General features: G+C 48.1%; 1 protein-coding gene across 2 annotated transcripts in view; it reads right to left on the bottom strand.

Moving 5' to 3' along the window:
* LOC1278302 (protein patched) overlaps window positions 1-18472 on the bottom strand; it is a 42920-nt gene extending 24448 nt beyond the window's left edge. Inside the window, exons 1-2 of one of the 2 annotated variants that reach the window (XM_061656279.1) lie at window positions 18349-18459; window positions 15943-16924 (exon numbers count right to left, since the gene is read on the bottom strand). In XM_061656279.1, coding sequence (XP_061512263.1) covers window positions 15943-16080 — 138 coding nt within the window. In that variant the 5' untranslated portion in view covers window positions 16081-16924; window positions 18349-18459. Of the gene's footprint in view, window positions 1-15942 lie in introns of both variants that reach the window. The other variant, XM_061656278.1, reaches the window with a different exon arrangement.
* Between the last annotated feature and the right edge of the window lie 1813 nt (window positions 18473-20285).

The raw sequence follows: 20285 nt of genomic DNA, 5'->3' as shown, positions 1-20285 counted from the left end.
CGCAAATAGTGCAATAAATTCGTAATAAACCAACCAAGCGCTCCCAAAGACCCATCCATCGCCGGCTCCAGGCAGTATTTATTTTGCCCACCCCGACGTGACCGTCTCTCACCGAGCTGGCTCAACGTTGCTCTGTTGTTCTTGCTTTGTGACATACTCTCTACCTCCGTCGCCTCCGTGAAAACTGTCATACCCTACACTACCGGTACCCCATTTCGGGGTAGTTTGTGTGACAGTTCTTGATGAGATGGAGCACTGCAAAGAACTACCAAGAAAACGATCGAGACCGAACCGCTCGGCGGGAGTGCAAATAAATGCCAATCGATTGAGATTGTGGTCTGTCAACACGTCTGTCGGTCGGCTGGACGTTGAAGAAGAGCCTGGTTAAGGAGGATGAAGTTGAAGATGATGATGATGATGATGGTCGCTTATTAAAGACACTTCCAGGCGGTAGACACAAAACCGTTCGCCGTGCAAGTGTAAACTCTGTCTGTCGTCCCGCTCTCGGACATCTTCATGCCAAAACAGAAGAGATTTTGTTTTCTTCTTCATTTTGGTTTGTTTGGTAGCATTAACGCATGCGCAAATATATGCAAATCTTAAGCGCCAACCTGAACCTCTCACCCCGCTCGACCGTTTCTCGATTTTATTCCCCCCCCCCCCCCCTCTCCACAATTCCCACCGTGTAACCGATCATTCGGGAATGTCATTACATATTGCTTTTATTTCTTCCATTTTTTGTGTGTTAACATTCGTTGCTTAACCTTATTTTCCTTTTCTTTTTTCACCTTCAAAGACTCATGCCAGTTCACACACGATGTCACACCACGCGCAACTTTCGCAAACACTGGTGGGAATGGCAGACAGGCTCGGGCGCGCGCACGCTCTCTGTCACAGTTTATAATTTATGAATCGCTAATGAGTGCGCTTTTTGACGCCGCGGATGCGCGACATGCGCCGACTTGATGATCGAAAAGCCCGAAAAAACGAAGAAGAAGGGGATGAATTGGGGGTTATGTGTGTGGGAAGCGAAAATTTCATGTCACGAACCAAGAGCCACACGCCACGCGATGAAGCTTGGAGTGGAAACATTAATGAAGATGACATTTCGGGGAAGGGGAAATTATGCTACCAAACTGCGCTCCCCCACCTGCCAGGGTTTTGTTGCAATGGACTTATACGTGATCGAACAGCAAGAAACAGCAGCGAGCACGATACAAAGCATTCGAAATATTCCAATTAAACAAAAGCCAGTGACGCCAAGACGCGACCTTAATGAACGTGAACGTGCCCTCCCAACGGGTTCCAAATGACAGAGGCAACCCCGTGTGTGTGTGGAAGTCTTTCACAACTGCTGATTGAGCTGTCACATTCACCCCCGTGTGTGTACGTGGTGTGTCTGTCTATCTGAGACGACCCTTGTGAGTGTGACGAACCTCACGCGAACATCATCATCGGCTCCCTCATCTCGGCGACGATTCGATTCGAGCGGGCAGCGTTTGAGCAAGCAGCCAAGCACAAAAAACCACGCGCAAAACAGTCTTATTTTCTTTTTCCCCGCTTTTCTTCGGCATCCTGGGCCACCAACCTTGGAGCAGCAACAGCAGAAGAAAAAGAAAAGCAATCAAAAAATCCCTCTCCGGGCCGGGCTAGAGCTTGACCACACCAGCGCTTGTGTGTGTGTTTGCGGAGTCGAGTCTCACGGTTGTGCCCCACAGTACCGGCGCCATTCCAGTCCGAGAGGCACAGATGGCTTTTGACCATTCGATCGATTGATTGAAGCTTGCGTACACAATTTGTGCCGGATTCCGTGTCGGGCGGTCCCAGCTGACGCCAGCCCAGCATCCGGGCGTCCACTAACAGCAAGAAAGAAAAAAAAAACAAACCAACGAACAAACGAACCAACGGACGGACGGGGCAAAAAACGAAAACTATTTGATTTGCTTTGGCTTCACGGTAGCTACTAACTTCAAACAAAACGGCAGCCCGACGAAGACGGCAAACAGCTCGCGTTGGCAGAGACGAGCAAAAGGAACGAAAACAAAAAATAGTACACCTCGAACCGGCGCGGTAATGATGTTGCACGGTTTTTCTTGCATTTACTTTCTTAACGACAGCTACCCGTAGCTCTCCTGCCCCAAGCGCGATATGACGCGCGGGGGGGAGAGTAGTGCGACGATGAAAAATCGTACACCCTCCACCCTTTTGAGGGGAAAAATGCAGAAGGAAAGAGGTTGGTGGACATAGCGAGAACCCGTCCCAACCGTCCCAGACCCGGGCTGTGGCTGGCAGCTGTGACTGGCGGGAAAATAAAAACAACTTCATCAACTCGAGCAGCGCGTTGCATGGTAATACACAAACACACAGCACTGGGGGCCGCACGGATTGAATTGAGACATTAAAATCACGGCATGGAGTAGTAGCGAATGGAAAAACGACCCCGAGAGAGAGAGAGAGCGAGCGCGAGATTGAGGAAGGCAATCACAGCAAAAACACGCCAAGCGGTCGGTGGTCCAAAGCGACCCCCAACATCAGGGCATTGGGTACTGGTCCCTGGTGTTTGTGGGGTAACCGGGAAAGCGAAAGACACCACCGAGAGGAGGGACACACTGGGCAGAGCGGTAACTACAAGCGCAAGGGTGCGCGGGTTTGTTGCTGCTACCTCTTCTGGCCCTTTAAATTTTGAGCTTTTTTCCCACCCCGTAGATAATGCTGCTCGAATGGTGAGGCTTGGAAGGCAACTACGGGCGAAGATGCAAGCGGGTGTCCTCCATCCATCCATCGATCGTCCTTTCCCTGTATGTGCGCCTTTCGTTGCCGCCGCAAACACAAAAGCTCCCCCTTTGCCCTACTCCGGGGTTGTATTTGCATAAATGCCAAGCCCCGAGCTGCTGTTGTACACACCCCTCGGAGTGCCTTTGCGCAGGAGAACGGGCGGCAGATGATTGCCTGTTTGAGGGACACACGGGGCAGTTCGAGCTGAGACGAACCTCTCTCTAAAGGGAAATGTCCCGATCGCTTCAAGGCGAAATGAAAGAGAAAAGATGCACAATGGCCCGTGTACAATGGGTACACACGGAGAGAGAGATAGAAGCGTTCCATCATTTTTCGTCTTGGGATGGGATTGAATGTCATCAAAGTCATCATCAAGGTATTGAAGATCTGCTTCAGAAATTCAATAGAGAGATGTAAATGATCTCTAGGACGTCTTTATTCTGAACTCTATTTTCATTTCCCAGATTAGGTCGTTAGAGATCTTTTAGACCTTAATGACAGCTGTCATTTTCGGAGTAATATTTTTTTCAAAAGAATAGCAATCTTTCAAGGTCTGTTTGCCTGATAGAGGTTCATGATGATCTTATTGGACTTGGAGACTTCCTTTTGATGTAACAATAATGTCCAAAACTGGATCTTTGGAGTTGGAGATCTCTTTATTTTGCAATAGTAATGGCAGCTGTCAATTTTGGAGAGCATTTAGAGGACTTCAAAGAAGATCAATGTACTACTATATACTAAAAATTCAAAAAAAACTTCAAATCCAATATCTGGAATAAATCCTTGAAGACATCTTGAGTAACTTGCCCGAACAGTTACGTTAAGAGAGCTCCCTACTCTGACAGACAGAGAATAACAATAAACAAAAGCCCCACCACCGTCCCATAAAGTTTCCAATCTTGCAATCTCCCCCTAATGCGATTCTCGTCCTAAAGCCTTCACCACTTCACGACTTCACTTCGACGGTACGGTCCTATTACCGTCCGTAAAACGCTGGCTGGGGCCAAACCCTTCGCGAGCCTACCCACACCCCAGACACCCTCTGCAGACAACGGGAAATGGCGTAAATAACGAAAGTCAGCCACGTTTCGTTTCGGGCCCGCCGTGTGGCATTCCACCGAAGAGGAGGAGATGTGAGATGCCTTGGTGGTGTGCCGCGATAAGAGAATGCGACACCGTCGTCTGACGGTTTGGCGGGTTTTCCAAGCCCAACTTCGGTGCAGTCGGGTTATTTCTGCAAATCGCGAGCGCGCACTCACACAGCAATTGCCCTTTCTGTTCTGTGCGCGATCGAGTGAAGGAATACGATCCACCCGGGGAAGCGCAATGGTGGTCCACTGCCCAGCAAAAACAAGGCGGTAAAGATATGCGGAAACAAAACCGCGGGACGCACGAGGAGAAGCAATGGAGACGCGCTACGAGAGCGCGAAATGATTATTGGTCCTCTGACCGACTGATCCCTTCGGCCGTGGGTCTTATTTATTGGAGAAGACGTTGCGCGCCTTCTGGGCGAGGGTTTTCCAGAACGTTAAATTTTAAACCCATTGGATGGCCTTACATTGTTGAAGAATGTATAAGGAATTCCTATAGCTTTGAACAATATCAAGTTATGTTCCAATCATCTACTGTTCATCAAACTTTTTCGGGAGTTGCGAAATTCGAACAACAAAATATCTCCAAAAATTCATCTCCAAACCTCCACAGTGACTCACACACTCAAGGGTTATTTCTCTTTCTTTTGCCTTCTTGCTTCCAGCTCGTTTCGGTATCGTGAGATCGTGCAGCTAGCGCCCCTTCCCTTGATCTTCTCACCCCTTCACCCCGTCTCTAAAAGTACAGCTGTCTCAGCTGACCAACAGTGCCGCGCTCGCGCGCTTATGTCTCAATCGAAAAAAAGGCGCGGAGGGGGCATAAACTATCCGTCAGACACGCTAGCATCCTTGCGCGGCCACCCAGCGGCCTTTCAAACGCTAAATGAAACCATTACCGACCACAACAATCTCTGCTGCTGCTGCCAGTGCGCTTCGAGCCGTAACGATCGTAACGACGCGTTCGGTGGAATTTTGCGCGATCGATTGTTCAGACCTGCGCCGTCGACAGCCGGCGGGACCGTGGATCGTAAATTGGGATATTGCAGCACAGTATCTGCCGCCTGCAGTCAACGGTTGCAAGAAGCAAAACCAACCGGTAACCTTTTAAGGAGATTGATGAGACACAACAGTGCATCTTACTTTTGTGTTGAGCAATCGATTTGAAATATTTTCAAAAAAAAAAATGTATAAGTTACTTTTAGCAAACTATTAAGAGCTCAAACTCTCTTCCAAAACATTAAAATAATGTCATTTAATCCGTAGAAATAAAGGTTACAGCAATACAAACACGCCATTCAATAAAACAAACCACTATAAAGTTGTCAACATGAATTAAAAGAAGAAAAAAGAACGAACCAAAATCAGAAAACGGCCACAAATCGATCGTAAACATTAATCGATTTTTGATTTCGTCAATTCCACATCGGTACAACTTGGCCTAGAGTGGCATTCGTGTGCGCATTCCCCTACCGAGCTCCAGCCGATCACGCCATTCCGCCATGCAGCTGCGTGGGGCACCGGAATCGATGACGAATTTACCCCCGAAAAAAAAAACAGCAAAAAAATCCCACCCCAAGAAAAATGGAGTAAAACAAACACAAACAACAGACGAGGACACAAAAAAGCAACAACCAGCATCGATGGCGACACGAATGGCGGCACTGGGTGGTGCCGACCGACGAACGAGCACGAGGAGATGGCGGCCAATTGATCAGAAATTGAGCTTGATCTCTTCCGTTCACGTTTTCGTCCGCACGAAGCGCCGCCACACACGCACACACCACCGGTAGTGAGTTAAGCAAACGAAAGAAAGAAAAAAAAAGCTTTACGTTCATTCTCTTTCCCGTGCTTTTCGTGCCGTTTGTTTCAGGCTCCAGTATTTTTTGTTTCTTCTGTTGTTTCCCCCTTTTTTTTAACTCGAGATGCACATAATGGTCGAGACTCAGCGCTGCTAGGCGTGCAGCCGCGCCGACGACGGAGAGAACCTGCGAGGATGCGGTGGGACACCAACGTAAAACCTCGCGCCTTCCAGCCTTTCTCCCCTCTCGACTGCCTGCGATCGAACGGTTCCGGTCGATGAAGAAATAAAATATAATTAAGACGTTTATTCTGGCTCCACTCCTTGCGCCGAGAGTGCTCCTTCCATCACGCCTTCTGCCCCTGCAGGTAGGCAGGACTCATTGGTGGCATCTGGACTGGAGGACGACTTCGGACTGTCGGCAGGAACTCATTACAACCACCGTAACTGAGGGATAATTACGGTAGTGGTGAATAGTAGTAATGCCACAGCGAGAGACAGAGAGAGAGATGAAACCCGTAGGCGAAGAATGCAAAAAAAACAGCATACACACACACCTTTGCTCTTAAAAGAATGAATAACAATAAATCTGCTGTGTTACTGAGTCTCTCGACCGGCGCTCGACCGCCCAGGGTGGTTGAGCGAAACTTGGCGGCATCTCCCCCGCGCCAAACGGACGCCGCCGCGAAAGAGAAGGAGAGCGAGAGACGAGACCGATCCCACGGCAATCCTTCGGTTGGGCCATGTCTGAATGGATGTGGAGAAAACATCATCATCATCATCATCATCGGCATGATCGTTGTTGATCCACGCCGCAGCCGACAAAACGCGACGAGATGTGCGAGTGAGTGGCAAGCGCTGGCGACCGGGAGCGTGGCGAATGAAAGCTCATTTTTCCTGGGCCCTTGGACACCCCAATCCCCCAATGCGGCTCATCCGCTGTTCTGGCATTCTCGCTCCGACCGGCGTTGCACACGTCGAAGGGGAAGTAGCGCTCGACGCTCCGGAATCCATCCCAAGGAAATAGTTATTCTTCGTGCGTCCTTCATTCCACCGATGCGCAGAGGCGAGGCCGACCCCCGCGCACTGCGAAAGACTTCATCACGCAAGCACTCACGCTACTACTACTCTTTCTTAGTCTCTCTCTCTCTCGCTCTGTCTCTACCGAGTTTTCGGGGTCGTTTCGGGGTGGTATCTCTTTATTTTGAAGTGTGCTTTTTTTGCTGTAGGTTCGTCGCTTCCTTCGTTCCCGTTTCATTCGCCGTGCCCGATGTAAAAAAATCACAACGTTGGCGTCCGGGTTGGCCACCCCATCGTCGCAATGGGGCAGAGCTCGGTGTGTGTATTTTTTTTCTCTCTTTCTTTCTCCTCCACTTCCTTCTCCTTTTCACGCGGAACGGTGAATCGGTAATGACTTATTTAGTAGAACAACCAAAGGAGCGAGAGAGCGAGCGGGTGGTCGCACGCCGGCAAGATGAAGCCATCACATAGTAATAGTCCGCGGACGGAATTGCTCGCTATTTACCGCAAACCCCCAACCGCGCGCCAAAGGGGTTGGTTCCGAGATAAGTGTTGTTGTTGCTGCCCGTTTGCTTTTTTTTAATACGTCGCTATATTTCCCATCAATTCGTGACCGTAGTAAACTTCCTCCTTCTACTGCCTGCTCTGGGTTCCGGCGGGTTGGCTAATTGAGGCATTTTGACAGGTTGTTTTTTTTATTTCATAGTTTGCATTGATTGCATACTTTCAGGGGCTGTTAATGATTTTATTGTTGAATTCGATGTTTTAAAAGGTCATTAAGTTAATATCATTTTCAAATTAAATGCATAAAATAAAGTAAAATTAATAAATTATTTTACACTAAAAATATATATCAAAAAAAAAGGTACAAGATAGCAAAATCCACAGTTATGCATAGAAATGTCTGTAAGGACCTAAGATTGGTTCCAAAATCTGATATCCAAATTCTCCAAAATGCATCAAAATTCCCAAAGCCAAATTGTTATTCTTCGCTACCCTTCCGTCGTTGTTTTTGTTCAATCCTTCAGCAGTTCTACCATCCACGCCAAGAAACACATAAAACTCCGTGTGTCGCTGTTGCGCTATTTACTTTTCACACTTTCCCGGTGGCGATAAATTGAGCAGAACTGTAAATTGGTCGTTAATTGAAGAATGGTCCGGGTGAGCACGGGGAAGCGGCCAACATTAGGATACAGGCTAACCGACAGCTTCCCAGGTCTTCCCCGTGGCATCTGTGTGTGGTGGAATGTTGTGGCCACTGGGGTCCACCACTACCAAATCACAAACAGTCAACAACATTCCTTCAGAGATGTTTCTAACTGCGTTCTTGGAACGTATCACACAGACACGAAAGGACGTCGTGGCCCCGGGAACCTTGCAACCTCAGTCTTCTTCCAAATATGTGTGAATATTTAGAACTTTGAATGCGTTTATTTGAGCAGCCCAAAACATCTAGCTCACACCGGTTGTGTCGGACTCGGACGAGTGTAGTAGGAGAGCGTGACAAAAAAAAATCACACAAGAAACTGCCCTGGTGATTCAACATTCCACACTTTCAAGCCTTCAAAGCTAAACGGTATCATTTCCGGGACCGAAACCGACAAACAGGGCACAGGGAGACCCACAAAAAAGCAACAACTTCGCAACAACATCGTATGTCGGCTTTTTATTCCGCTCGACTTCCACACGGCCGTAATCAACAAGTCAGGAGGCGGTGACGAACGGAAAGGGAAGGGAGGGTGGGGGGGGGAGCGAGAAATGGAGAAACACGAATTAAACGCTGAATGAAATCTGCCCTCGAGGATGATCACAGAGGAGGTGCCGCGCGCGCGACGAAACATGGAGCCTTGGGGCGGGAGCGTGTGTGTGAGCAGCAGAAGAAGAAAGAGAGTCTGTACTGCCCGTGTACCGTACACACGACGTCGGATGACGACGATGACGACAAAAACACGGCGACGGCGAGCGCGCGCGATTCGAAAAATGCGGTCCACGCTCTCAGGAAAGCATGGCGCGCGGTGCCACACACGCACACATCCTCCAAACGGGACGAGCGCCGTTGGCCGCGAGGTCGTGCTCGTGGGACGGGGGGACGGAAAGCGGAGAGACAGTGACAGTAAGTGTAAACGGGCGGAGACGGAGGAGACGCACAGACGGAAAGGGAGAGATGAAGGAATTGTTTAATCTGATATTTGGACCTACCGCATCGGGTGGTCCCGCAGCGTCGTTTCCCTTTCTTTGCCGGCCCGCCCGTCGTCGGCCCGCTCGTCCTGTCTTCCACTAGTCACACACTATATTTACGATACACACACAATCATCCGTACGACGCACGCACCCGAGGAAAAGGTCGCAATCTGGGTGGAGAGAGCGAGAGGGAGCGAGAGAAATCGAGCAAACGAGGGACGAAAGCGGCAGTGTCGAGAGAAACTGAAATGAAAACATACGCAACATACTACACACAAAACGTCGCAGTTGTCTCGTCGCAGTCGTGCTCTCGTAAGGGGTAGTTCGTGCCCTCTCTCTCTCGCTTCTTCGATGCTGTTTTCCAATGTCTGATTGTCCCCCCGGTACAAGGCAACACGCCCGTAATTGATCGTACAGGCGGGCGGCGAAGACCAGCACACACATGCATGGATGAACGAAGATGAATGCTGTAGTATGGTGCGTGGTGCGTTACAAATATCGGTAAAATATTATCAATCTTGCATTTGGTGACAAAAGGTGTAAATAAGTAAACGTTTTTAATGGTAAATTTGCCGTAATAAAATAAAAGTGAGCAATATTCATGTAAAATTTGCATTTCATACAATAAAATCAAATTCTTAAGGATGAAATATGATCGCGTTTTAACGGCACACATAAAGATTGCGTTTTTAGCCGTGCGAGATGATCGATCACCGCAACAATACACACCCTCATCACCGACCTGCGATCGATACTCGTGGTAGCAAAGGCATATTACACTTATTCCAGCTTTAGATGAATCCCCTTTCCAAAAATTGAACACTAATATTGCCGGTGGTGGTATATCTTCTGCATAATGGTGTTGATGTTTTGATAAAATAACAAAGGGAAGAAGATCGAGTGGTCTGCTGCCACTCTCATCACATATTCTTCACTTTCCGCTCTGCTCTTTTTACTGCTGTCCATAGCTCTCATACTCATAGCACCAGCAATAAAATCACACTTAACTACCGTATGCGTCCATACCGCGTGCGCCCTCAAAACGCGAAGCGACAGCGCTAGAAAAGAGCAAAAGAAAATTGACAATCAAAACACAACACCCCACAAAGAGAGTAAAAGAAACGAAAATTGGACTGCCCCCCAAGAGCACATTTTACAGTAGTGTGATCGAATTTGCCCACCCATCCTGGTTCCGCTGCTTCTACTGCGAAAGAGAAACAACAACCGTTCCACTATGCGCCCCCCCCCCGGTCCACGGAGATCTCGCTTCAGCTGCTCCCACTTTCCCCCAGCTGCGTCCCTTCAGCTCAAGGTGGCATCGTACCGGGTGGTCTCGCACGCCCGCCAACAACCACACAAACACACACACACACACACACACACACGCAATAATAATACTAATAGCATCATCCAACACCCGATATAGGGTACCCTCATGTGTGTGTGTGTGTGTGTGTGTGTGCTGGTATGCACCAAATATGGTTCCCGAACGGTTGTCACTTCCCTTCGTGTGGCAGCGCGCTCCCTTTTGCGCAAGAAACAACCCCGTCACGCATGTTTTTTTTGACGATCGGCATCGAAATATCTCTTGTTGGTATCTTTCAGTCACCGGAAAACATGCACATCTTCCCCCCTGTCGATGTCGGGAGGATGCAAACTGCATCTCACATGAAAGATACATGACGTGGTATGTATAAACACCGCCAGCGCAGTTGTTCTTGTTTGGCGCGGGTCTACAAGACTACAAGACGCGGGGATATTAAGGATTCACGAGATCATCGAGCCGACAGCGCGCATCTCTTTCTTGCGGTGCAAAAGAAAGCAAAACCACCCGGGTGTGAACCGCGAAACATCATCACCATTAGGCTTGATTATTCTTGCATTCGTATGTGGAGTTTCTCTGTCCAAGCATTCAATCACAGGCTTGTTATTTGAGCATTATTGACATATAGACGGATCTTGGAATTGAATCAAAACATTGATAATCCCTTAAATATTAAAAAGAATTGTGCAAAAAATAAGCCAACCCTACTCAAAAAGCTCACTTACCCCCTACAACAAATAAAATCCACGGATCTACGGTCGGTTTGGTAGGAGCTAAATTACATCACCTTGCCACAACTCTTGCAATTCCAAGCCCCATTAAACAGGGCAAATTATCTGTGGCAAAATAGAAATTTGCTTCTCACTTGGCCCGCGCTCTACCACAAAGCTGCGTGCATCCAATCAAGGCGCCACCACATCACAGTACTTCGCTAGGGTCCTGTAAGACCAGGTCCCTGGGTCTCTTCTTTAGACGCTGAATTAGCTCATAAAATGCAATGAAAAATCCCTAACCGCACACGCTGTCATTGGGAACGGAGCTTTACCTACTTTGATTGGCCGTTTAATAGACACATTTGATCGTTAAGTTATGTGCGTTGTCACACACTGACTGGCAATAAGCACAAACCTTTTCGAGATACAAATGAGGTTGAATGTTGTTGTTCCCTTCAAGCAAAGCGAGTGAGGGAGTTTTGTTTAATTAAAATTAATTACCATCAACATATTCAACTGCAATAAACGTTTATCAAACAGAGCGCATATTTCGCATCCAAAAGTCTAAATGAGGCTGAGCACTCCACTGTGCATACAGCAGACACTAGCAGTGCTCGAATCTGGATGGAAGAGAAAGTCATTCGGTAAAAATCAAAGCTGCTGCTGCTGCATCCCAAACCACGACTAATTTGTGACCGACACAAACACTTCTCCACCACCAGCGTCTAATTGCTTGATGTGATCACATCGCCGTTGGGCCGCTTGTGCCAGAGGGACCAGCGGGAAATGTGGGGCAGGAACTACGCTAAACTGCAACTTCGCGAGAGCACGCGCTTATAAACCACCCTCTCTTGCCTCTTATTTTACTCGAGCGTGTTTTATTGCACGCGGCGGCGGCGGCGCTGTGGCCTTTTTTGCGCTGCGGACGTAACGCGCGCTGCACTTGAGATTTAATTTGGCGAGCACAATATGCTGACGATTAATTATTTCCCTCATTTACTTTTGCGTTCTTCTTGCAATCCGTTTTTTTTGAGTTCATCTTTTCTTTCGCTTACATCGTAATCGCAGCACGGTAAATTTGGTGTGTGTGTCGGATGAGATTTGACAAGCCCCACAGATTGCCACAACACACAGGCACAGAAAACCAGAGAAAGAACAGTTTAGGCTTTCAATCTTTACCCTCAACATGTAATGCCGCTGGCTTAAAATTGTAGAGAACTCAAAGAGAAGGAAAGCCAAAAACAAACAAATCACAACCCCCAACAACGATAATGGTTTCGAGAGCTCCTTCTTGATTTGCGCGAGAAAGCGAAGGAAGGAAAAACCCCGCACGGTAGCACATTCCACACACGCCGAAGGATGATGGGTATACAAAATATTTAAAATATAATAATTACCAACAGCAAATCAACCAAGCGACCAGTAGTGGCGAGGAAGAGACAGAGAGAAAAGAGTGATATGGTGGCCATTGACGACGACACACAATCAAAACACATCCATTGCGCGCGCTAAAGTAAACATAAATATCCGTCTCAAATCGGCCAAATGTTTACATTTTTGCCAGGCTTTGCCGCGAGATGCCAGCGAAACCGACAAAGCGGGAGCTCAGTTTCACATTCTTAAAATCGTTTTAACGGCCATTTCATCTGCCTGAGATTGAGGAGCCTTGGTGGAGGAGCATTTATTTTTGAAGCGTTGAAGACTATACTGCTGCATTGAACTTTTTAATTGTTCAGTGGAAGAAAATAAGCAGAAGCACGATCATTAGAGTTTCTGATTTATCTGGTGTGACAACGAACTTTCAACAAACTAGTTTCCAAGTGGGGATACAATTCTTGGAGCAATCAGAGAGGCAAGAAGAACGTTACACGTTAAGCTCGTGCCCAATATCTTTTGACAGAAGTACAAGCCGATGGTATGAGTCATACTCACAGCACGCTAATAGAGACACAGAGAGAGATACAGAGGTTGTTTGAGGGCATGTAGATAAGTTTCAATACGTGCGTAATGGAAAGAAAAACGAGCTCGTGCTCTAAAGAGTGTAATTCTTGTCTGAACTCCAATAGAGCCTCAATTTCTTTGCAAGAGACCTAAACATGAACTCATTTTAGTTCTTTTGTTTTACCCAAAATGGTTAATCAAGACGATCGTGCCTCGTTTGCTAGACATGCTAGACGTGCTGTTCTTCCACCCGCTCGTCTATCCCGTCGGAAAGCCTGACAGTACACGTAACAAAAACGATTAATAATCCTGCCGCGTGTGTCCTGTGCTGTTGAGCGTGACGCAAAACCACACCGAAACTGCCGCACACGGGACGACGACGACGACGACGACGAGACTTAATCAACTGTTCTGGTGCCTTAGAAAGCGAAAGAACAAGCGAACTGGCAATAAATAGAGCCTAAGACACAAATCACCCGACCCGGTGACGTGAAAAATTCATCTCTAATGCAAATCTTGTGTCCCTCGCTAACCGTACCGCCGAGTGTCTCGTTATGGTATCAATTGCGTCAACTATTTTTGATGTCTGGAAAGGTGCTCTACATGGAGGCAACTACCTGTGTTGGAGGTCTGACCTCTACGATCTAATGGAGTTCAACATCCAAAACAGTACACATTAACCAATAAACTTAGCGTTAGAATATATCAGTATATACTGATGTTTTACTAGAAATTGATCTCTCAAGTACTCTCAAGTATATGAGGTACTCTTCAGAATACGGAAGACGATTAATCCTTTGTAGATACTCATATAAAATAGCCATATGGACAGCGGAGTCAGCTCCAAAGTCAATGATTTATAACGAGGGCATCTTGTCGCTATCGAATGTGCAACAACCTCCCAAACATAATGTCCGATAAAGACCAAAACCCAAAGCCTGAGTTTCGTAGACATTTGGATCATTTTTTTACGGCACGTTCCAGTACCGAATGCCAGCGCCGTCTAGCCGATGATCTACGATGTCAAACAGATGGGCAATCCCCGACTCATAACCAACTCCGGACACGTACCAACTGCTGGACAGCACTTATAACGTCTCTCCCCCATCCCCCCCTGCTCTTGCTGCTACTAAATCGAAATTGTTTGTAAATTCAATGCGTTGTTTTTGCGTGACTCCGGAGCTTATCATCAAACGTGCGGCGGGAGTGGCGCGACACGGACCACCACTAGTCACAGTCAAGGAGCCGATTTCAAAGTGTACCGAGGGTCGCGGTTTTCATTCAATTGTGATGTTCATTCACCGTTTGATTTCCTCGTTGCACTATATGCTGCCCTCGTCTCCACCGCTCTCCATCTTCGAGGAACTGTTTGTGCCTCGGACACGTAACGACCGCAAAGTCCTATGCACGTCCTCCTATTTCGGAACTTTGGAATTTCCCCTTGGGAGTGGTGGTGTGTCACACAGAAATACCGCACCGACTTCGGCTCGTGACAAAAACAAACAACGGAAAATAAAGATGGCATCCTACCAGGGACGCGCACTGGGACGTGTCCCTCGGGGTCATAAATTCTCTAAATCCCCCAGAGATAGGGTGTCGCTCCGGTCGCATCTTCCGCTCCATGCTTCCCCCCGTCGGGGTAGGTAAGAATTTTGGAAACTGACCCGTTTTCCCCCTTGGGGAATTGTCGATCCGCAGTCGATCATGATTGAGACACCGCCCGCTCGCGTACTTCCTCTGCCCGGCAACTCGTGATGTGCACACATACACACTGTTCAAAGTTCAGAGGCGTCACCCGTGCGCTGCCGGTCCCGGGGTCGGCTTGTACAATCAACCGTTTCAAGATCCCGAACGAAGAAGGGGGAAAAAAAAGCCCAAAAACGGAACCCACACACACGGGCCCTTTTTACCCATGTCCCGCGGGGTCCGGATCACGCACGCAGGCACACACACACACGCTGAGGGAGAAATATTACGGAGTTTCGAATCCGAGGGTTTCGGTTCGGAGGCTGGAACCCGCGCCCCGACAGGCCGGGATAGATTATTTCTTTTAATGTCTTACTTTTTGTTCCCCACACTTCATCCCGAGCATCGTGCATTCCCTCTGCTGGCGATGATGCTGTGTGTGTGTCTGTTTGTCTGTCGTTCGCTTTTGCGCCGGTTTTTATTTTTTTCCCTTCGACACGGCTGTCCTTCATCTCGGGGTGCCTCGACGATCGAGGGCGAGAACCACCACCTTCCGACCCGTGCGGACAAAGTTTCGACAAACCGAGCACAACCGGCCAGCAGGCGGCAGCAACACAGCAAGCCGCGCATACGATCAGTTGGCACGAAACAGTGTCTGTGTGTGTGTGGTAGAGTAAGGGAGGAGAACCCAACCCTGCCCGTACACGACGAAACAGCCAACAGACCAACAGAGGGAGGAGGTGTGTTGTGTTGGGTATTGCTACGTTGTCGAAACAAGACCCTACACTGTGGCATTCATCCCTTGCTCTCTCTCTCTCTGTCCCTGCCTTCATCCCTATCTCTCTCGGTCTTTCTCTTTGCCCTGGTTCATGCCGTGGTGGGTCGTCGGATTGAGTTGTAATGGTTAATGGAATAGTTTCGTTTCCGAGGGCTAGGGCCTATTTCGTTCGCCGTATTCGATCTTTACCCGTACCCTATTGAGCTGGACTGTTGAGGCTTGGAGCGCCTCAGGGTGCGTTGATGTGACTTTTTTTTTTTGGTGACAAATGTACGCTCAGAGGACACATAAAGAGTCCGTCTCTCTGGAGACTAGGCATTCTACAGAGCTAAAGATATCTCAGTTTGGATCTATTGGAGAACTTGAAGAATGTTCTTCATAACAAATGTTATTCTAGATGTCTTCCGAGTGTGATCCTAGGACATCTCCAGTCATCTTCGTCTACTAGTGTTATTCTTTGGGGATTTTAACAGTACTACTTCAGCAAGTCCAATTCCCAAATGTCTAGATGCCCAAGATGCCTGTTGCTGCGAGTTACAGAGAAGATCGCCCAAAAGATGTCTTGGAGAAATTGAATTTTCATACAAGTAGGTCCACAAATCCCAGAATTCCAAACTAACCAACTTCAATCTTACCTTTTCTATTTGATCGAGTGCTATCGTCGCATCGTACCAGCTGGTTCGGATGTACAGGTCGGAAAATACTTTCTCGTCCACGGTGTCGCCGTGGGTGTCCGGTACCCTCGGCAGGGTATCCATCGTCGGTACCACCATTGTTTCTGAGTTTGAGCGTGTTTGCCTGCTATCCAGCTAGTTTGCACCGCGCGTCCGAGTAGGAAGCTGGTGCGGTTCACCTACTATAAACACTATTTTCGAAACTTGAGGGCAGTGTTCCTCTTGGGAGGAATTTTTTTTTGTTGCTTTCGAGGAATTTCGTTCACTTTCTTCTTCACATTCCACCACCTGCTCTGCCGACAGACAGCGGCCTGGGTTTGATTCCCACAACTTCTTCACCGAACCCCCCCACACACACACTATGCACGCTTGCAAGACCGTAGGGAGAAATTTAGATCGAAACCATAGATCACGACACGGCCGATGTTGGCTGAGTGACACATCTTCTGCCACAGAAATCCACCGCACACTGCACACTGCACACAAAGCTTCACGGAATGTGGCGCGGCCTACTACTGCACACCCGAATCTCGCGGAGTTATTCCGTCGTTGGAGAGGTTGATTAGTGTGCTACACGAGCTGCACAACCACCTGCCTTATTCGTAAAAGGACCAGCCCTTTTGCTGAGGGCCACAAGACACCAACACACACAAACACAGGAAGGAAACCACTTTCTCACAGGACACTTTTCTTTTTCTTGCTCGGAATGCGGCTTTTCTACTCCGCGAGCACACGATACTTCAGCCGTCAAACAACTCGGCAAGGGAGCAACCCCAACCACGCACTCGATATTTTTTTGCTGCGTTTTGCCGGAAGCACCGGAGCTTCCACCAGCCACTGCGGAACAAACGGACTCGAGAACTCGACGATCGACCGACACTGTCGCGCACTGTTGTGTGTCTTCTTCGGCGGTGGTGCCGATCATCCACGCACACCCGAAAAACTGAAAAAAAGATCGAGGAAAACTCGCACACACAGACACAGCGATGCACACACACACACACAAACACAGACACACGCGTGTGTTGGTGTACGCACTGAAGACCTTTTTTCCCGCACACAGCACAACACAACACCGGGAGAGAGCGAGACAAAAAAAAACCTTTCGTACTTTGTTTTCTTCCCAAAATTGGGCCCTCGATCTCCTTCGCTCTTTCTTGCGAGCTGGTGCGTGTGTGTTTCCGCCCTTCCGCCTTTCTCGGGTGTTTCTTTCCTTTCTCTCCTCCTCCTTTCCACTTGTTTTCTCCTGGTCGTTCTTGCTCTGTTTGCTAGCAGCAGCAGCCGCCGAGAGGGAAAGATGCTTTTTTTTTGTTGTTTTCGGCTGTTCGACTTTCCTCCCCTTCGCTTAGCCTCTTCCCGGTGCAGCCCTCTGCCTTTAAGGTCGAAGTTGAGTGGGCTCTGCCCTTGCGCCCTGCAGTTTTTCCTGTTATTTATGTCTTACTTGTCTCGCTTTGGCTGGTGGGTCGCATACCCAGCGTATACAGGGGTGGAGAGAGAGAGAGAGCGCGCTCGCCCGGCAGCATAAACACACAAACATAAACGATCGTGGAAGGATCGTGGCGCAGCAGAGCTCCACAGCACGGTTACAAAATCGTCGTGACGATTAATTTCGGAGCTTCCCGCACTTTGCCAGCTTAACGCGCGAACCAAGGGATCGTGAAGTTGGCAGAAGAAGAAAAGTTTGAGCGCGTTTTTACCGTCGGTAAAAAAAATCGCTTGTGTTTCACGCACGCACGCCGCCAATGGGGGGGGGGGGGGGGGGGGGGGTGGATTTGTTTATCTCCCGCACGATCCGCTGCCGATCTTTGAAGCGCGCCGACGACTGTTTGCGATTGCAGGCCAGTTTGCGATCTAGCGCCCACCGCACACTGTGTTTGACATTGGTGCGCCTTCCTCCTGCCTACGGAAAAACCGGCGCGCTGTCTTATCGTACGACTTAATTACGGCGCGAGTTCACCCAAACACAAAGACACACATACATGCAAGAACAGGGCACAAGTTAAACGCCCTCGCTGTTCCTGTTCTGCGCGCACGCACGCACGCAAAGATCGATCGACGCGGGTGTGTTTTGGTTTTGGCGTCACACACTGTCGTTTCGTCACCACGGCACACACGATCGTACAAAACGATCGCACACACTCACACACACGTTGTTTGATCTAAAGCACGCACGCGGGAGGAATTTTGAATGAAGTTTGCACGATTAAAATCCTTCGCTTGTTTTTTCTTCTCTATTTGTCACACACACACTCCACAGAAATGCAGGATCCTTTAACAGCGAGCAGAAGTGCACACTCCGAAACGGTGCTCTGCCTCGTCGTGTCGCGTTGCGTACAAGAAGTGTTTCCGAAAAAGAACATCACACACCTCACTGATCGCACCCGGGGAGCAGCAGCGGAGCGATCGGGCTTTGCGTCCGCACTGCGCGATTGTTTTCGATCAAATAAAAGTCGGCCATCTTACCTACACCGTTGCGCACCGGCCGAACGGCGGACTGGCTGCCGCCTGTGTGTGTTGCTCGCCCTGCATGCGGTGCGCAGGCCGCGCTCTGGTACGCGTTGCCCCGTTGATGGGTGAACACCGTGCAGGAAAATATATTGCATTGAATTTACAGTAGCGTCGATTTAGCATTATTTTCCGTAATTTTTATATTTACTTTTCTCAAATCTTTTTCACTTAATTTGAAGTGCAAAAGAGGTTTTTTATTTATTTTACCTTTTTTTCCCGATTGAAGCGATCCGGCAAACATTGGTGCTAGGGCGGCGCCTTAGCAAAATCCGGACAAACCACCCCAACCGGTGCGCGGTGGTGTTGGTGTGTGTGCGAATGCGTGCGGCAATGGTGGTGTGCGTTGAAAACGTTCCACCGTAGGACTTGTTGCTTGTGCGTGTTCATTGCCAAAGCATGGGCCGAGTAGGTGTTGCCGTAAGTTTGGTGATATTTTTATGTTTTTTAAAGTTTCAGTTCAATATTTTTTCAAATTTATTTTCAATTTATTTTATGATTCATCAGAAATTTTATTTTTTAATCTCTTATGATTACAAAAGTATTACTAGAAAATATAAATATTTTATATTAGAAATATGACTTTTATGAAAATAAAATAAATTATTTGAACATTTATTTGTCTTTGTTTATTTTATTTTAACTTATTTTGATAATTTTAATAAATTTTACGTTCTTTCTTCGCGTTATTCGCATCAAAGATTATTCAGCTTCGAATAAAAATATTGGGAAAACTTCAAAAAATAAGATTTTTGTTATCTTATTATCGTCATCATTATGATGATCAACTAATTTAAAAAAAATCTGAACTTTATAAAATAATAAATAAAATAAATGTTAAACACATATCTGTAAAACAAACCTTCTTGCACGACAAAAACTGACCGATCAAGCTCAATGGGAGCGCTTACCCACACTGGCACGGCGCAGCATCCACCATCGGCAACATCCGTGCGCTCGTGTTGGTGCGATGATCAACCCTCACTGCGTCCGCTACCGGAGCGAGAGCGGCAAGGACAGCGGTCGCCGGCGGACAGGGGAGGGATCGTTGATGTTTCCATTTCTTTGCCCCGTCGATTGGAGCGCAGCACGTCGTGTGCGATCCCACCACCAGCAGAGGGTGTGTGTGTGTGTATGTGGATGTGTTTGCTTGTGGGCGGGGAAGGAAAGGACGGCTCGGGTGAGGGGTGCTGCGCCCGGCCCCGAGGAGGAGGACACCGGGAGACGAAATTAAGATGCATGAGGCAGAAGGCAGCCGAACGAAGGAAAGGAAAGAAGAAAAAATACAGCACAACATAAGGGCTGTGTATATAGGCATGGCCGGTGGCCGATGGCAGGGAAGGGAAGAAGAAGGGTGGGAAGGAAAGATGGAGAGGGGCAGGGCGGAAGGGAGGGAGGGGTGAATAAAAGACGCACGCAAGCGCGAAGGAGAAGCAGGCATGGCCGGAATGGAAAGGAGAGACCGTACGCTTCTACATTATATGGGACCACCCGCATGCTTCCGCCAAGATCACTGTCATTGATCGATGATGATGAACGTGTATACCCGCACACATACAGACACAAGCACGCACACTAACACAGGCACATGTAGGCAGTGAAACGATCTTCGGGCAGTTGAGCTGGCGGGACGCAGACGGCTCGTGAGCTGCGACTGCTTCAGTCTGCCTGCAACTGCCACAAATGTTGCTTGTAATTGTTGTTGATTTTAACATGCTTTAAGGGTGATATTATGGGAATCATTTGATTTATCAAAAATTTGTTTCACTATGATTTAATTCTTGCATTTTTTACATTTT

The sequence above is a fragment of the Anopheles gambiae genome, chromosome 3 (assembly GCF_943734735.2).
Source record: "Anopheles gambiae chromosome 3, idAnoGambNW_F1_1, whole genome shotgun sequence".
NCBI lineage: Eukaryota > Metazoa > Arthropoda > Insecta > Diptera > Culicidae > Anopheles > Anopheles gambiae.
The sequence above is the reverse complement of the archived record's forward strand: the minus strand, read 5'-3'. Positions and strand labels throughout refer to the sequence as shown.